General features: G+C 47.3%; 1 protein-coding gene across 1 annotated transcript; it reads right to left on the minus strand.

Annotated features, from left to right (window-relative positions):
• Nucleotides 1-509: 509 nt before the first annotated feature.
• hdlbpb (high density lipoprotein binding protein b) lies at nt 510-17,530 on the minus strand. The gene is made up of 28 exons (XM_055938645.1): nt 17,226-17,530; nt 15,827-15,906; nt 15,233-15,326; nt 14,682-14,836; nt 14,366-14,584; nt 13,903-14,109; nt 13,370-13,585; nt 12,375-12,581; nt 12,107-12,214; nt 11,594-11,698; nt 11,157-11,235; nt 10,918-11,057; nt 10,689-10,793; nt 10,472-10,585; nt 10,298-10,384; nt 10,030-10,161; nt 9,058-9,276; nt 8,656-8,877; nt 8,199-8,417; nt 5,846-5,996; nt 5,160-5,284; nt 4,938-5,042; nt 4,490-4,624; nt 4,264-4,407; nt 3,530-3,709; nt 3,129-3,245; nt 2,848-2,994; nt 510-2,707 (listed from the first exon to the last, which is right to left on the minus strand). The coding sequence occupies exons 3-28, from the start codon at nt 15,306-15,308 to the stop codon at nt 2,615-2,617; spliced, it is 3,807 nt and encodes a 1,268-aa protein (XP_055794620.1). The 5' UTR covers nt 15,309-15,326; nt 15,827-15,906; nt 17,226-17,530; the 3' UTR covers nt 510-2,614.
• Between the last annotated feature and the right edge of the window lie 1,363 nt (nt 17,531-18,893).

Consider the following 18,893-nt stretch of genomic DNA (forward strand, 5'->3'; position numbering starts at 1 on the left):
GCCAGGCGCACCAGTTTGAGTGTGTCAAGAACTGCAACACTGCTGGGCTTTTCACACTCAACAGTTTCCTGTGTGTATCAAGAATGGCCCACCAACCAAAGGACATCCAGACAACTGTGGGAAGCAGTGGAGTCAACATGGGCCAGCATCCCTGTGGAACGCTTTCGACACCTTGTAGAGTCCATGCCCCGACGCATTGAGGATGTTCTGAGGGCAAACGTGGGTGCAACTCAATATTAGGAAAGTGTTCCTAATGGTTTTGTACACCTCCGTGTACACGTAAAAACAATCATCTATTCTTCTAGTTGAGTTGAATTGTCTGTCGTTTGTTAACTAGTCCATCCTCGGAGGGAACTCAAACACATCTACAGGCTGTTCTGCACCAGTCCTCCTGTCCTTTACATCAGCATACAGGAGACTACCACAGAAATACAATAACTAGAATGGTAATTCCACATTTAAGCCAACATGGTCTGAGGGGCTTTCCCCCCCCCCCTCCCCCTCCCTCCCATCCTAGTCAATCTATTTGTATGGCGACAATAGGCGCATGGAAGTTAAAACAGATTCACTTCTGGAACTACAAGTTTCGGATTCCAAGTAGGTACAATGGGCGAGTTTGTTATGCATGGATATCTGAGCCTAGGTCAGTTTCTAAACTGCAGTAGAGCAAAAGGGGCCTCAATGGAACGAAAGTCATTCTGATCAATAACACCACTCCAACTCGGTCGTGGAATGAGGGAAGGGCCAGTGTGTGGTAAAATAAAAAGATAAGTAAAAACAGTTTGTGCTACAAATGATATAAATAAGTGCAAAGTTTTGATTCAGCAGAGCTTTGGAGTCCTATTTTCCCAGCGATACACAACACAGGAGGTTGGTGGCACCTTAATTGGGGAGGACGTGCTCGTGGTAATGGCTGGAACGTTTGATGCCAATCCATTTGTGCCGTTCCAGCCATTATTATGAGTCGTCGTCCTCCCCTCAGCAGCCTCCGCTGACACACAAGTTGAGCTACTATTTGCGAGTGCACAAGTATTTGGGGGAGTTGAAATGTAATATTCTTTACAAACGGACGGAGTCTGAAACTACACAAGGTGACTGAACGGAGGGGTCGGGCGTAGAAAGGGAAAGAAGAGCGACGGAGCTGGAATGAAGAAAAATACAAAGAAAGTAACGGCTAGAGGGAGTAGAAGATTGGTCAAGCTTCTTTCCAATGTACACCTTACGCACACACATACAGTCTTTCAAATGAAGAGAGGGAAAAAAAAAATAGAAACAACTTCAGAAATTGTCCACAACAACACACTAGTACATAACCAAATGGTCCCCCTCCCTCCCCCATACACACATTCCACTTCTGCTATGTGCTTTATGAAAACGCCAGATCACAGAAATGTCAATAAATAAAACGGGTTATAAATAAACAAAAACATAAATAACAAGAATTATAAACTGGGTGCTTCGAGCCCTGAATGCTGATTGGCTGACAGCCGTGGTATATCAGACCGTATACCATTGTTATGACGAAACATTTATTTTTACTGCTCTCTTTACATTGGTAACCAGTTTATAACAGCAACAAGGCACCTCGGGAGTTTGTGGTATATGGCCAATATACCACGGCTAAGGTCTGTATCCAGGCGCTCCACGTTGCGTCGTGCATAAGAACAGCTTTTAGCCGCGGTATATTGGCCATATACCACACCCCCTTGTGCCTTATTGCTTAAAGAAACAACCTTCGGTACACAGACCTCGCTGGACTCACACGGTTAAGACTCAAAAGATAACTCACCATGAAAAAAACAATGGAAGCTATTTTAGCTCAGGTACAAATAAATTACAGATGAAACTATACACATCCTCCTCTTGTAAGAGTGAAGACCACAAAACACCAAAACATCACAGCCCAACATCACCCCCCCACCCCATCCCCGCTTCCCCTCTGATGAGTTTCAGTAATAACGTACTTGGAAGGATCAGCTAGTAACAAACTCCGGTAAAAACCCCCACAGTAAAACATCGTAGGAGTACATCGTTAAAAACTCCCCTCACACAGTAGAACATTAAAATCCCCTTTCATCATCAAAACCACACACAATTAAGAAGTGTTTGCTTTACAACTCATGGTTTGCGAGTTCTGCCACCCTGCAAACCTAAAATCCTCCACATCCCTCTTGTCTTGTAAAGAGGGCTGTTGGTTGGCTGGTGCTCTCCAGTTACACTGCTTGCTGGGTTAAGTTGGTTCAAAGGACCGTTACAAGATGCCTGGAGTGTCAGTTTGGGGTTTTGGCAGTTGGGGTCCACTGACTAAAACAAGTCCTTTAAAATGCAACGACAACTCCAGCGATGTTGAAGTGACGTGGAGAGGCAAGACAAAGCAAGAAAACAAGAGAGGGAAAGTCTTTCCTCCAATGGAGAGAAGGGGATAGAGGAGAGATGGAGAAGAGATGAGGACGTGCTCTTTTTTTCCTCTGGTCTTCCTGGGTTGCTGGTTGAGGGTAACAGCTGCGAGAGAGCAAAAAACGGAAAAGGGGGAGGAGGCGGAGGGGCGAAGGCGAGTAGCGATTTGTCCAGTGTTTGTTCTCTCCCTCTCCTCTCTCTTGTTTTCCCAGATGTCTCAAAACTTCTTGGGGCCCCAGGCGGAGGTCTGTTTTGGGGCCAGGCCTGCGCCGAAGGTGGGGAAGTCCTCAGCATTGCTCATATCAGGAGCCTGAGACACACAACAACACACAACGTCAGAACGACCTCACGATGACGAAGATATAGGCCTACATGATAGTGACTATTGATGAGGAGGAGGATACTGATAAAGATCACACAGAGCATTATGACGAGAATCAGGACACGCACCGTGTCGTTCCAGGGGGCGTCCCGCACCACAAAGCCCTTGGCCGCACCCCCGCTGATGTCGCCGCCCCCACCTCCTCCCCCCCCTCCATAGCGGGACGGGGGCTTCATGTAGGCTGCCATCGTCTCGGTCTCTGTCACACTCAACATCTAGCATGGAATGTTGGAGAGACAGTAGTAAAATAAAAAGGGGAGAAAGTAAGATAGTAGCAGAAAAGAGAGAGAGAGACAAAGTTTCTCACGTTTACTCCATATACTGATAATTGTCTCCGTCCATCACTCACATGTTCCTCCTCCAGATTGAGGAGGTGGTCGACGGCGTTGTCCACACTCTCTGGTAGTCCAGTCACCGTCACCCTGCCTGGGTCCTCTGAACCCGGCTGGGGAAACCGGATGTCCACCTAAACACACACACACACACACACACACACACACACGACAGAGGAGAGAAACCATACAGCGTCAGAGTGTGGCACAAACACGGCCTCATTTGCATCCACAACATACTGTAGTTGTTAACATTTCAAACTAAAGGGCTTAACAAACTGACTCCCGGAGGTACTGCGACAGAAAAAGAAAAAGTCTCCCTCGAAAAACAAAACAGACTGGTGCTGCGATGTCGTGCGTCCCTGTGACATCTTCATTTACCCTGGGGTTCAACCCCCCCCCCCCCTCACGCCCGTACCTTGAACTCTTCCATGGTCTTGCGGATGGCCTTGCCGCGGGCCCCGATGATGCGTGCGTGTGTGCGGGGGTCCAGGTGCACGTCGTGGCTGACCATCTCCTGCAGCGTTGACACCAGCAGCTCGATGGCTGACCGCGCCTCTTCCGTGTTACGCTCATACCCAGAGATCACTATCACATCCTGGGAGAGAGAGAGAGAGAGAGAGAGAGAGAGAGAGAGAGAGAGAGAGAGAGAGAGAGAAAGAGAACAGAGAGAGAGCAGAGAGAGAACAGAGAGAGAACTGAGATAGAACAGAGAGAGATCACCACCACATCCTGTGAGAGGAGGGGGGAAAAGAGAATAAGAGAGTGGATGTGTAAATGAGAAAGACAGCACGGGAGATGGAGAGGAGAATTAGGTGCAGGAGGGAGGTACGGAGTTTAGAAACAAGAGGGGAGAGGATGAGATGGGGAGGGATCAGAACACAAGAAAGAACAGAGAGGAGAAGAGGACATGGCAGGGCGAGAAGAGAGAGAACTGTAAACACACAAAAATGACAAAGGAAAGATGAGGGAGTGGTGAGAGAGAGAGAGAGAGAGAGAAGAGAGAGAAGAGAGAGAAGAGAGAGAAGAGAGAGAAGAGAGAGAAGAGAGAGAGAGAGAGAGAGAGAGAGAGAGAGAGAGAGAGAGAGAGAGAGAGAGAGAGAGAGAGAGAGAGCAGCAGAAAAGAGCAAGACACACACACACTCTCCTGACCTGCTGTTCGTCCCCTTTATCTGGGAACTGAACGTTAACGTCGTGGTCTTTGCGGATCTGAGAGATGACCGCTCCCTTCCGGCCAATGATCTTGGGGTGGAACTTAGGATCTACTGAGATGGAGACCTTGAAGCTCCTCAAGGCCTGGAGGGACAGGGAGATAAACTAGTCAGTACTGTGTGTGTGCGTGTGTGTGTGTGTTTCCCTATTTAGTGTGTGTTCCTACCCTGTCCTCCTGTTCAGCCTGTAGTTCTTTGACTCTCTCCAGCAGGCCTGACTTGGCCCGCTCTACGTTGGCCACCTGACCTGTCACCTTGATCACATCCGACTGCTGCTCCGGCTGGGGTACCCAGATGTTCACCTACACACACACACACACACACACACACACAGGGAGTTACAGTACAGAGTCAAATTTAGTCCGATTTTCCCACGGTTTCTTTGAGAAGGCACAGTAGAAAAACTATCAGTTTGACGGCAATGTGATCAAGACCAATTTAACATGAGGTAACGTACTAAAATATAAATTATTTGCAGAATTGAATATCAGGGACGACAGTAGTTTGCGTGACAAAAGGGCTATGATGAGCAAATGCAGTGTGCGGTACATCAAGATTGAACGTCAGAGCTGCAGTTCTACACGTCCACCAGAGGAGGGCGATGGAGCTCCATACCTCATACTCCTCCATCATCTTCCTGATGCCACTGCCCTTCTGACCAATGATGTAACGGTGTAGCTCAAAGGACACCTCAACATCCTCCGTGACCGGGACCAGAGCCTGGAGGGAGGGTGAAAGGTGAGAGAGAGAGAGAGAGAGAGAGAGTGTGAGGGAAAAAATAAGCACACAACACTCTCCCAACAGAGTGTAAAAAGTTAACATCTTAACAGTTTATACCAGTAGGGCGATCTTCGCCAGCTCACACTTCTCCGTCCGCCCCGAGATGGTGATGACGTCACACTTGCGAAGGACAAACTCCGCCTCCGGGCTGGCGTCACCGTTCTCCTGAGGGGGCTCCTGACCTGCAGCGTCACCATGGCAACAAGAACACGGCTTATTTGGGAGTTTCTGGTGAAACTCCGATGTTCAATTTCAAGCTGACGTGTTTTGAACCAAACAACAAAACGGGGGGCATGTTTGTTTTAGGTAGAAATGAAAGTGCCGGATAGGAGTTAATTAACCCATTACATTCTAAGCCCTGTCCAAGCCAGGGGAGAGGGGGGTTCTACTAAACTTTTTTAAGGTCATACCGAGGATCATTTAACTATCTGATTTGGAATTTTAAGGCCCTTTGAAGTATCAAAATCGATACATATTTGGTTACTTTTTTTGTTGTTGACCTTACTGCTATTAGCCCATGCAAATACATTGAATAACAGAGTCACTACATGAAACAACAGACACCCCCATACAATTCTAAAGGAAGTATGTTCTGAAGGTTCCTACCTATATCTTAGAGATACAAAAAAGATCAGGAAACATTTGTTGTTGTTTTTTTACACGTATTTAACCCCTCCTTTTTGGCACTAAACAGTCTCCATACACACAGTACTTCCATTCATTTTCAGACCGCCTTGGCTGACCTGCTGTGTTGTTGGCGTTGTCGTCTCTCTCTGGGAACTTGACCTGCACCTCGTAATCTCTGGTGATCTGCTGGATCCTGCAGCCTTTAGGCCCCATCACGGCCCTGTGGTACCGCTGGGGGACCGCCACCTCAACACTCACCTGGGCCTCCTGGAGGGAGGGAGACGGTCATCACAACAGACTACACAATGGTCCACTTCCTGCCCGACTAGATGCGCAGGAGTTGCATTACATCAACTAAGGGATGCGTGCCACGTCACCAACTGTGCAGTCAGGCATCAGACTGCTATATCACTTGAAATGTGTTAATGAGTGTCTTTAGTTGTAGTTAAAGCTGTGATTGCTTATTGATGTCACTTGTTAAATCCACTTCGATCAGTGTAGATGAAGGGGAGACAGGTTAAGCCTTGAGACATGGATTGTGAATGGGCAAGACAAAAAAAATGTAAGTGCCTTTGAACGGGGTATGGTAGTAGTTGCCAGGCGTACCAGTTTGTGTCAAGAACTGCAACGCTGCTGGGCTTTTCACTCTCAACAGTTTCCCGTGTGTATCAAGAATGGTCCACCAACCAAAGGACATCCAGCCAACTTGACACAACTGTGGGAAGCATTGGAGTCAACATGAGCCAGCATCCCTGTGGAACGCTTTCGACACCTGGTAGAGTCCATGCCCCGATGAATTGGGGATGTTTTGAGGGCAAAAGGGGGTGCAACTCAATATTAGGGAGGTGTCCTTAATGTTTTGTACACTCAGTATATTTACAGTGCATTCGGAAAGTATTCAGGCCCCTTGAATTTTCCCCATTTTGTTATGTTACAGCCTTATTCTAAAATGTATTAAATTCTCTGGTCTAATGAAACCAAGATTGAACTCTTCACCCTGAATGCCAAGCATCACATCTGTAGGAAACCTGGCACCATCCCTACGGTGAAGAGTGGTGTTGGCAGCATCATGCTGTGGGGATGTTTTTCAGCGGCAGGGACTGGGAGACAAGTCAGGATCGAGGGAAAGATAAATGGAGCAAAGTACAGAGAGATCCTTGATGAAAACCTGCTCCAGAGTGCTCAGGACCTCAGACTGAGGTAAAGGTTCACCTTCCAACAGGACAACAACCCTAAGCACACAGCCTAGACAACGCATGAGTGGCTTTGGGACAAGTTTCTGAATGTTCTTGAGTGGCCCAGCCAGAGCCCGGACTTGAACCCGATCTAACAACTTTCGAGAGACCTGAAAATAGCTGTACAGCGACGCTCCACATCCAACCTGACAGAGCTTGAAAAGATCTGCAGAGAAGAATGGGAGAAACTCCCCAAATACAGGTGTGCCAAGCTTGTAGCGTCATACCCAAGACGACTCAAGGCTGTAATCACTGCCAAAGGTGCTTCAACAAAGTACTGAGTAAAGGGTCTGAATACTTATTTAAATGTGATATTTTAATATTATTATTTCACATATTTTTTGTTTTGTTTTGTTGCAAAAACAGTTTTTCTTTGTCATTATGGGGTATTGTGTGTATACTGATGAGGGGAAAAAAACAATTTAATCCATCTTAGAATAAGGCTGTACCGTAACAAAATCTGGAAAAAGCCAAGGGGTCTGAATACTTCTCGAATGCACTGTATGTCTGTAATGTCTGTTAATGTTTTAAATGTATGTAAATTGTAGCCTTTTTGTCTGTAATGTCTATGTTAATGTTTTAAATGTATGTAAATTGTAGTCTTTTTGTCTGGAATGTCTATGTTAATGTTTTAAATGTATGTAAATTGTAGTCTTTTTGTCCGTAAGGTCTATGTTAATGTTTTAAATATATGTAAATTGTAGTCTTTTTATCTGTAATGTCTTTTTCTTTATGCTTCGGACCCCAGGAAGACTATCTGCCGCCACTGTAACATCGGGGAAGAACGTGACCATTATGGTGACAGAGGCAGACAAAGTCTCTCATGCTATCTATCAGACAGTGGGCAACAACACCCCTGTTTGCTACTGTATAGACTTGTCATTACTGCATAGAGTTGTCGTCATTACTGCATGGAGTTGTCGTCATTACTGTATAGAGTTGTCGTCATTACTGTATAGAGTTGTCGTCATTACTGCATAGAGTTGTCGTCATTACTGCATGGAGTTGTCGTCATTACTGCATAGAGTTGTCGTCATTACTGCATAGAGTTGTCGTCATTACTGCATAGAGTTGTTGTCATTACTGTATAGAGTTGTCATTACTGTATCATTACAAACTATTTTACATATCACACATTGGCTTGAGTTTAAAGTCAGTATAAGACTACACACTTCAGAACACATAAACAGAATGGAACACACAACCCCAGACCCCCACACACACACCAACCTACCAGATCCTCTATGATCTCCTGGATTCTTCGTTTGGCTGCCTCCACACAGTCCTTGGCCCCCTTCAGTGTGATGCGGTCGCTGTGAGTCCCGGTGCGGGGGAAGCTGACCGCCACGCCGCCGTATTCCTCCGCCAGCTCCCTCAACACCTGGCCTCGCCGGCAGACAAAATGCCGGTGGTGCCGCGTCTCCACAACCATGCTGTCCTCCACCACGTCGTCCTGAGAGAGAGGGGGGAGAAGGGACAGGGAGGAGGAGGGGGGATCAGTAAAACAGAGGCGTAGAAAAAAAAATGTGCCCCCACTGAGCTTCGTAAATTAAAGACCGACAAAAAACAGAAACAGTTTTAAATCTTGAACATGTTAAGTTACTAGACTAGCTCCTCTGTTTAAAGCTTTTGCTTCTCTTTCTACCTACTGAGCATGAATCTGTTCCAACAGAAATCATCCGGACTAGTACCAGGTTTTTGACGAGTGTCTCCAGTTCTTTCTGGGCCAGTCTGACAGCCTCCTCCCTGCCTACGATGGTGATGAGCTCCTGCTCCGGTTCGTCGGGAGACGGGAAGATGATGCGAGCGCCCGTCCTGTCCCGCACACGACGGATGTTGACGCCGCCCTTTCCAATCAGGAACTTGTGGTACTCCGGCTTGGCCTGCAGCTCCGCCGTGAAGTTGTTCACTTGCTGTAAAACGAGGAGAAAGAGGAGAGAGAAGAAAGAAAAAAAGGAGAGGTGTAAGAGACTGGTGCTATTCAATCAAACCCCAAAATGTGAAAGCAATTCTTCCACATTCTGCCTAATTCATTAAGGCAGGGGGGGGGACAGACCTCCCTGCCATTTCTCCTTTACCACCTCCTCCCTCACCTTCTCTTCAGCCAGTTGTAGTAGCTGTCTCTTGGCCCTCTCCACCTCCCCGGCGGGCCCTCTGATGGTCACCGTGTCTGACCCGGAGCCCTCGGAGGGGAAGTGGATGTGCACCCCGCCACAGTCCTCCATGACGGCCCGCACCAGGCAGCCCTTAGAGCCTATCAGAGAGTTGTGGAGCTTGGCCGGGATGGTCACCTCTGACTCCTTGATGTTGGCCTGGAGAGAGAGAGAAAGGAAGGAAGGGAGGGAGGGGGAAAGGTTGAATCATCAAGACAGAGAGAGAGAGAGAAAAAGAGAGAGACAGAAAGAGAGAGAAAAAAGAGAGACACTTGAGAGAGAGAGAGAGACACTTGAGAGAGAGAGAGAGACACTTGAGAGAGAGAGAGAGACACTTGAGAGAGAGAGAGAGACACTTGAGAGAGAGAGAGAGACACTTGAGAGAGAGAGAGAGACACTTGAGAGAGAGAGAGAGAGAGACACTTGAGAGAGAGAGAGAGAGAGACACTTGAGAGAGAGAGAGAGAGAGACACTTGAGAGAGAGAGAGAGAGAGACACTTGAGAGAGAGAGAGAGACACTTGAGAGAGAGAGAGAGACACTTGAGAGAGAGAGAGAGAGAGACACTTGAGAGAGAGAGAGAGAGAGACACTTGAGAGAGAGAGAGAGACACTTGAGAGAGAGAGAGAGACACTTGAGAGAGAGAGAGAGACACTTGAGAGAGAGAGAGAGACACTTGAGAGAGAGAGAGAGACACTTGAGAGAGAGAGAGACACTTGAGAGAGAGAGAGAGACACTTGAGAGAGAGAGAGAGACACTTGAGAGAGAGAGAGACACTTGAGAGAGAGAGAGAGACACTTGAGAGAGAGAGAGACACTTGAGAGAGAGAGAGAGAGACACTTGAGAGAAAGAGACACTTGAGAGAGACACTTGAGAGAGAGACATAGAGAGATGCACACACAGCGTTCTCTCACCAGTTCTCTCTGGATGGCTAGGATCCTGTCTCTGGCTGCTTCACAGTGGTTCTTCCTCCCAGTGATCACTATCATCTCACTGTTACTGTTCTCTGTGGGCAGGTCAATCTTAGTGGTGGTCTCCTCACGGATCTGTGGGACACACGCACATACACACGTCATAAGAATGGCATTCTTGTAACCAATAACCTACATTTAAAATGTATGTGTGGACACTTTAAAGTTAGACCAATATTTTGTGCTACTCTTCACACATTTCATCTCTCACCTTTTTAATGTTGGCGCCTCCTTTGCCGATGATGTTTTTGTGGAACTGTTTGAAGATGGGGATGGAGAGGGAGAAGCTGTTCTCCATCTGAGAGAAAAACAAAAAGGAGCAGTGAGTAACCAGGAAGTGGTTCATTGTAAACAGGAAGTAATGCATGAATCAGTGAGGTCGTACCAGGTCTGCGATGAGTTTTGCCAGAAACTTGGCACACTTCTCCACCTCGATCTTGGGCCCTCTCAACTGCACAATGTCACTCTTCTGAGCCGGGTCGGGGAAATTGATCATGACCTGAAAGAGAGCGTCCAAAATAAGTCAGATTTCACACTAGAATGGGAAGTTTTACCCCTAAAATCATTAAAGGGACAAAAAAAAAAAAGTTGAACCTTGTTACCTCTGGGAACTTATCCCGGACCTCTTTGATCTTCTCCCCTTTCTGGCCGATGATGGCGCGGTGGAACTTCTGCTCCACAATCAACTCTTTGGTACGCTCGTTCTCCTGCCCAGGGGGGAAAAGAACAGTTGTCACCATTGAATATGGACTCCGTCCAAGTTGCCGGGTCATTATCCCAAATGAATGGGAGAGGTTGGCACCCCCCCATACTACCCCCGTCCGTCCTCACCATCCTCTGTGCCATCTCCATCAGCTCCCTGCGTGCCAGCTGCACCCCCTTGGGGTCACCCTCGATCCGGACCAGGCCGCTTCGATCCGGCTCCTGGGGGATCCACACCGACACCTTGTACTGCTCTTTAATCCGGTTAACTGAAAAACACAGCATGGGAATTACATGGCTATATATTAGAGAGTGTGTGTGTGTGTGTGTGTGTGTGTGTGTGTGTGTGTGTGTGTGGGCGTACTCACTGTTGGCTCCGTTCTTGCCGATGAGGTGTCTGTGAAAGCGCTGGTCTATGTTGACGTCAGTGTAGTCCATCCTCACCAGCTTAACACGAGGAAACAGGGTTTACATGTTAGAGTAGACGGCCTGGTTCCTTGCAAGATGTCCTCATATCTAGGGAGTTTCTGTACGTTGGTGGGTTAGGACTGGGCTGCTGTTAATGCATGTGGAAAAGGTGTCATTTGAACAAAACGTATTGAGCGATACATTGATATTGATCAGTTGTGTGAGAGTGAGACGGCGACATGCAGCTCCGCGCTGGGAACTAGGTGCCGTCACGCAGCTCCGCGGTGGGAACTAGGTGCCGTCACGTAGCTCCGCGGTGGGAACTAGGTGCCGTCACGCAGCTCCGCGGTGGGAACTAGGTGCCGTCACGCAGCTCCGCGGTGGGGGCCGAACTAACCAGGTCTCTGATGATGTCTTGTATCTGAACCTGGGCCTGCTCCACCTCCTCCGTGGGGCCCTCCAGGCATATCCGCTCCTCGCCGTCTGTGAACTCAATGTGAACCTAAACACACAGGGGTTAAAGGTCAGGGGTCAAGCCACTTAAAGGGGTCATCTGGTTCTGGCTCCCTCCACATGTCAGCTCAGTGAACTAAGTGTGTCTCAATGTAGCTAGGGAGGTAAAGAGCTTGAATCCCTGGAGTGCAGCAGGTATATCAGGCTTTTTAAGAGTAATCCATAAGTAGTGCACTATACAGGGATTGGTTGGCGCTACTGACAGACATGAGTCTGAGCCAAGCACTTCTCAGGCGGGTGGGTGTTGTTGTTAACCACCTAAACATATAAAGTCATGTTTCTGTCTGCAACCAAATATTTTGCCATATCCCTCGCTCCATCTCTCCCCTATCCCGCCTCTCTCTCCAATTCTCTCTCCATCCCGTCTCTCACTCTCTCGTCTCTCTCTCTCACACACCTTGGGTAGCTGCTGTGTGATGCGTCCGATGTTCTGTCCCTTCTTTCCGATGATGAAGCGATGGAGCCAGGCCGGGGCTGTCACCTCCACCACCATCGCACTCTTGGCCTGCAGACAGAGAGGCAATCAGGATCAGACACACACGCTGTACATCTCTCTCACACATGATTAATAAACTACTTGACTTGTTGATTAAAAACAGACAACACATCAGCAAACGAGACAATCGCCGCTCTCCCCTCCCACTTCCTCCTCCTCCTCCAATCACCTTGGCGTAGACCTGTGTGAGTGCAGGGCCCAGCTTGTCCGGCTCGCCCCTCAGGATGATGGTCTCCGAGCAGGAGTCCAACGGGGGCATCTCCACAGAAACCCCGGTGGTCTCCATGATCTCATGCAAGCTGTTGCCTTTAGGCCCCACAATGTACTTGTGCTGCGACTTCTTCACCTCCACTGAGATGGTGGTGGTCTTTCTCTTCTGGAGGGCGTAGGGAAGGTGAGGAAGGGGGAGGAAGAGGAAGGGAGAGGAACGGGGAGGGGTGACAGAGGGGAAAGGAAAGAGATTTGAGATTGGCAGACAAAAAAAAGAGAGATGAAGTGTGCATGAGAGAGAGAGAGTGTGTAGAGAGAGAGTGTAGAGAGAGTGGAGAGAGTGTAGAGTAGAAAGAGAGTGTAGCGTAGAGAGTCTCAGATACAGTACAGTATTATGCAGTAAAGTACCATTAGCATTCCCATCCTATTGTCTTTCCCTTCCACTAGAATCCATACCCATTATCTCTGCCTGCTCTGTATCACCAACCCACCACAGTTCCACTGTAGCACAAAGTCTCCTTCTCTTCGTCCTCTCTATGGTTCTCTGCACGGTCCTCCATCCATCCTTTACACACTCACTTTCCCTCACCATGAACCTCTATTGTCTAACACCGTCTGTTTCTGTGAAATCGTGTCTAAGACGCACAAATCCATACAGACCAGCATCAACCATAACGCCCCCAGGCTGTGCACACAGGCACACACAGAGGGAGAAAAATCTGTTAGTTTTGATGTTCTGTGATTGACTGCTGTTTTGTAGGTTCCTACAGTGTTTAGCTAGCATGCCGGTGTAATCTATTGTATAGTGGTTCCTAAGCAACCCGCTCCCTCTCAAACCCAACCTTAACATCAAACACTGACAAAAGGTAAGTCAATGTCATTCAGTGATACATTTGATGGATATTATGTGAAGATGTCGGGTTCGGGTCAGCTCTCGCTCTCACACACACACACCTTCTCGTCGTAGATGGCCCGTATGCGGCTGATGGCGAGGGCGACAGCCTCCTTCTCCCCGGTGATGACGATCTCGTCCTTGTGCAGACTGGGCGGGGGGATGCTGACGCGGGCCCCTGTCTCTTGACACAGTTCCTGGACCAGACGGTTGTAGGCCCCAGCGATGAACGGGTGGAACACCTTCTCCAGGGAGAGACGCTCCACTGCTCGCTTGTCCTGGAGGAGAGGAGATGGAGAAAAATATAAAACGATCAAGTATTGTATGACACACACACACACACACATATCTACACCATACGTAATCATATCAACATGGGTATTTTTGTCTGGGTTTCATGCCATATCATTAGCAGGGCTGTGGCGATACCAGCAACGCAATTTTATTCCATGGCAAAAAATGAAAACATGACACGGACCATTCTCTTTTTGTCCTTTAGTATGTAAAAAAAGAATTAACATATAGCTCAAAGCTGAAGCGTCTCTGTCATCATCATCATCATCATTTTTCCCTTTGACCCCTGGCCCCCTCTGACCTGTTCGGCTGATATCAGCAGTATCTCGTGACGAGCCTTCTCGATGCCCTCCTTGGTGCCTGTGATTCTGATGTTGAGACTGGGGTCGTCGGGTCGGGGGATGGCGATCTTCGTGGCCGTTTTCAGCTCCAGCTCCTGGAGTTTCTCACCGTTCTTACCGATCACAAACCGGTGGTGCTCTTTGGGGATGGCCACCGTGGCCGAAGCCTGGGAACAAGGGAGGGGAGGATGGGTGGAGGGAGGGAGGGAGGGAGGGAGGGAGGGAGGGAGGGAGGGAGGGAGGGAGGGAGGGAGGGAGGGAGAGAGAAACACGAATGTATATCGCAATAACAATAAATATGATCGGTATGACATTAGATATATCGTCCAACCCTAAGCTGATCATGGAGAGCCTTTATAACGTTATGCACCTGGGAATGGAGATTGGGTTTAAAAACTCAAATTGAAAAACTAAAATCTGAACCTGTGTCTGCAGCCGAGACACGATCTCCTTACGGGCCTTCATGACAGAGTCCAGTTTCCCAGTGACCATGATGGAGAGGCCCTGGTCCTTGGCCAGCGACAGCTCGATGTGAGCCCCCGTCCGCTGCATGATGTCCAGGCACACCTTGGCCTCCTCGCCCCCGTCACCAAACTGGCTGTTGTCCTTGTAGCGCCGCTCCTCCAGGGGCACGTTGAACACCTGGGAGAAGGAGGAGGAGGAGGGGGGAGAAGGTGGTGTGATGCTGAGGCCACAACAGACTCTGTTGTACGTGTGCTTCGACATACGTGCCCGTTACCTGGGTGATGACAGAGGCTTTGATGGGTCTGATCTTGGAGCCCCACGCCCCTGCAGGCTCTCCAGACTTGTCCCCCGGAGCTCCCTTATTCTCCGGGAGCGGAGGGAAGGCCTCCAGGTAGGTGGGGATATAGGCCTCATCCTCGGGTACACCGCCTTGAAGGAGAGGAGGGATGGACGGACGGAGAGAGCGACAGAGACATGGAAATAGAGGGGTAGAAACAAAGGCAGAAAGAGATTAATGCAACCTCAAAGGCAGAAAAAGTCAAACCGACACTCAAAACACAATCCAAAATCCACACAGACTAAGCTATAGTCTAAAAGTGTTTTCTTGTCCAGAGGTTACATTAAAATACATCAGTCCTCTAAGCTATCCTAACGCAGAAGGCGTAAAAGAAAGTTCCCACATTCTGTTTTAAGCGGAAAAGGAAGCTTGGTTGAAGAATGCTGTATCCCTGAAAACAGGATGCATTTGGTTAAAACAGAATGAGGCAACTCCAATAAGGGTGAGTAAATAAGAGTCTATTAACTGGTCCCAGACCAGTATAATACCCGTCATCTCCTGGTCTTTGATCCCGCTGCGGTGCTCGGCAAAGCTCTCCGGGGTCAACACAGCCACAGAGCTCATGGTTCAAGAGTGATTCCACTGGAAGAGAAGGTGAAGAAGACACAGAAAGAGGGTAGTATTAAACGCTGAGCCATACGTTTGTGGTCCCAAACTGCTTCCTCAAGTGTGACAGCCCACCATAAATACCGACTGGAGACAATTATTTGATCATTAATAGCCTGATAAGAGTTCTCTCTAGACCAACCCCTCTCCTCATATACTGCACTCTCTTTATAATTTAGGCCTACTGTTCCTTCTCCAGTATTATATCCTCAGTGGGTTTCTAGTCCCAGAAGAGAGAGCGACTCCCACTAGGGCAGTGGTTTAGCACCTGAGATTCAGCACCAATTAAAACCACACGCACCTTGATGGAAAATGCATCGACTAAAACACATCTGTAGGCTAAACCCTGAGTTACAACAGATTTACGGTTTCGATCTCGTGAAGGAAAAACAGAGATAAAGTATAATGGAAGACATGCGTTTAAACTTTGTGCCAATAGCTAGCCACCTTTCCTGGCCAGAGAGACACACACTCACCTGCAAAAGGTCAGTTACCAGAGAGTCCGTCCTGTTGGTGGCTACCGTAATCGCTTCAGTGGGAGTCTGTGGGTTTGGTCCTGGAGGGAAAGACAGTGACATACAGAGGATAGAACAATCAAATGCACAGTGTGGGGGCTGGTCAAAACAATACTAACAAACACAGAGGGGAAAACACTGACAAGCAAAGATTTATCAAATACACCTTTCATCTTCCTCTCTGGCTTACTCCCTTCTCCTTCCCCATCCCCCGTCTTTCTCCCTCTCTCTCTCTCTCTCTCTCTCTCTCTCTCTCTCTCTCTCTCTCAGACACACACACCAAAACAACAAGCTCCCTCACCCCCCAACCCCAGTGACTTTGTTAGCCCTCAAGAGTAGGAACCAGGCCCCTGCTGTGGTGGTTCATGTCCAGAGCCAGCAGGAGCAGCAGAATATAGATGGTACTATGGTTAGACTCCCACTCTCTTCTCCCCCTGTTCTGGTTCCTTCCCTGGACACCTGTGTGTATGTGTGTGTGTGTGTGTGTGTGTGTGTGTGTGTGTGTGTGTGTGTGTGTGTGTGTGTGTGTGTGTGTGCCCTGAAGACCTGACAGCCTAATTGGCCCCTCTGCCTGGGAGCAGAAAGGAGCACCAACTACCTTCCGCTGGGATGAGACTCACAGTGCACACACAAACGCACGCACACACACACACACACACACACACACACACACACACACACACACACACACACACACACACACACACACACACACACACACACACACCTCTGAGCTTTAAGCTTAAATCTGATCAACAGAATTGTTGACATGCAAACAGAGTTAACAAACAGGTTTGGGGTCATGATAAACCAAACCAACAACACAAAACACATTGTTCACTACGTGTAACACACACACACGCCGCACACACACCAAGTGGGTAGTGAACTAGTACAGTGCTGAATAATGCGCAAAGATAACTAAGCATTTATTGTTTCATCCATGATAGCTAGCCAATTTTGTGCTAGGTAGCTTGCTACAAGTATGTTACCTTACTAGCTACATAATGAACATAAGCTAGTTACTGTAACTAACGTTAGGCATTCAGCGACCTAACAGTCAGGCTGACTGGCTAACGTTGACTGATAATCGGCTAACAAGCCTGCTATAATGTATATGGATTAGCTAGCTAACATTAGCTCACTAGCTAGCCAGACAGATAACGGTAACAGTATTTTGCATCGCTAGCTGTACTGTTATTTTAGCTGGCTAGCTAACTCTAGCTGGTGTTGTTACACATTTTATAGCTACTGTACTGTACATTGTTGTGATCATGTTCTCCACAATACTTGCAATCTCTTACATTGAAATGACATATTGTATAACAACACACATATTCTAACGTGTAAGTAATCGTACCTTGTAAGACGAAATTTAAATGCTCTTCAATTTGACGGGTGATGTAAACACACGCTCCCTCACACATTCAACCACTGATTGGTCTGAAAGCGTTTCCCTAGCGGCGGAGGGGTTTCCACGTACGGTTAGTGCTATACGGAATCATTGGTACGTCCTTACCCTAACCCTAACCTTACCCTTGCCCTAACCCGTATCGTTACCCTTGCCCTAAACCTTATCCTAACATTATAAGCTGGGTGGTTCGAGCCCAGAATGCTGATTGGCTGACGTGGTATATTAGACCGTATACCACGGGTATGACAACTTTTATTTCTACTGCTCTAATTGCGTTGGTAACCAGTTCATAACAGCAATAAGGCACCTCAGAGGTTTGTGGTATATGGCCAATATACCACGGCTAAGGTCTGTACCTAGGCGCTCTGTATTGCATCGTGCATAAGAACAGCTTTTAGCCGTGGTATATTGGCCATATACCACACTTCCTCGGGCTTTATTGCTTAAATAACCCCTTGAACAGTACCACTAACGTAACCGCTTTAAATGTCAACTTCAAAGGAGTGACGTCAGAGTTGGGACGTCCCAAGAAAGCCGTTTAGACATTTATTTTCACGCACACAACGTCAACCCAAAGTAAACACCACTCCCTCACCACTGAAAAGCCGCAATATCTTCTCGCGGCAGGAGTAGCTACGCTAGTTAAATAGAGCCTTCTCTGCCTAACTACGTATTTCATTCTATGCCATGGAAAAAAATGCATTACATACGTACTAGGCTACGTATTGCATTTTCTCTCTCCATTCATAAATTATCCATTGCATATACAATGTATGTGATCAAATTATTTATGATTAGGAAAATGCACAAATCCCACAGCACTTTATGAAAAGATGCTTTGCCTCCACATTCATAAAATTAGGCAATTTTTCAGATTGCTATGTAAGTGACCGGATCTACTTCTCATTCATGGTAAACAGTCTTTTATTTTAAACACAAACTGCATAAATTAATGGCATTTTAATATTTGGAAAACATGGTTTCAATGTTTAAAGTGTGACCATAACAAATATAATGAATGGCTATTCAATAAAAAAAAAGCATAGAATAACCAAGACTGGACTATAACCCAATAGATTATTATGAGTATGATATAAAGTCAAAAATACAGTGTAAACGTTTCCACAGACTCCAGATTATTGAATTGTTCCAAAAGAAGAGAGTAGTAAACAAAACCAAAAAATGAATCGTGGCTAAAGGCAATGTCGAGGGGCGGGACAAGAGACAGACACTCTCACCAGGAACTCCCTCTTGAGCACCTGTCAATTTGTGCACCTGCATGGAAGGAAATGAATAAGCATTACACAGCAAATCATCTGCGTCTATGCAATTCTGAATTATGGCAATAAGAGACCTATAGTCATACAAAAAGAAAGAGAAGACCAATATTATAAAAAAGTAGGACTATTTAAAAGGAGTTAGGCTATTTAGTAAGTCCTGAAAATGTTGCGGAAGCACTTCTATTATAATATCTCTCCACCAGTGTGTCAGTGTGTTGTTTTGAAAGGATGTTTACTCTATTGAAAGAGCGAGTTGTGTTCAGTTTGTGTTGTGTGAGATGAGAGGGAGACAGAGGAAAGAGAGGGTGGAGAAATCTCGGGGGGGGGGGGGGGG

Source organism: Salvelinus fontinalis, chromosome 11 (assembly GCF_029448725.1).
Source record: "Salvelinus fontinalis isolate EN_2023a chromosome 11, ASM2944872v1, whole genome shotgun sequence".
NCBI classification, from domain to species: domain Eukaryota; kingdom Metazoa; phylum Chordata; class Actinopteri; order Salmoniformes; family Salmonidae; genus Salvelinus; species Salvelinus fontinalis.

What these genes read in the sequence shown, in the direction of transcription:
- hdlbpb (XM_055938645.1), bottom strand. Translation starts at nt 15,308, where the DNA reads ATGAGCTCTGTGGCTGTGTTGACCCCGGAGAGCTTTGCCGAGCACCGC. An exon ending in AAGCCTCTGTCATCACCCAG is followed by an intron (nt 14,585 to 14,681) that starts GTAACGGGCACG and finishes TCCTTCTCCCAG; the next exon opens with GTGTTCAACGTGCCCCTGGA. An exon ending in ACGCCCCCTGGAACGACACG is followed by an intron (nt 2,708 to 2,847) that starts GTGCGTGTCCTG and finishes TGTGTGTCTCAG; the next exon opens with GCTCCTGATATGAGCAATGC.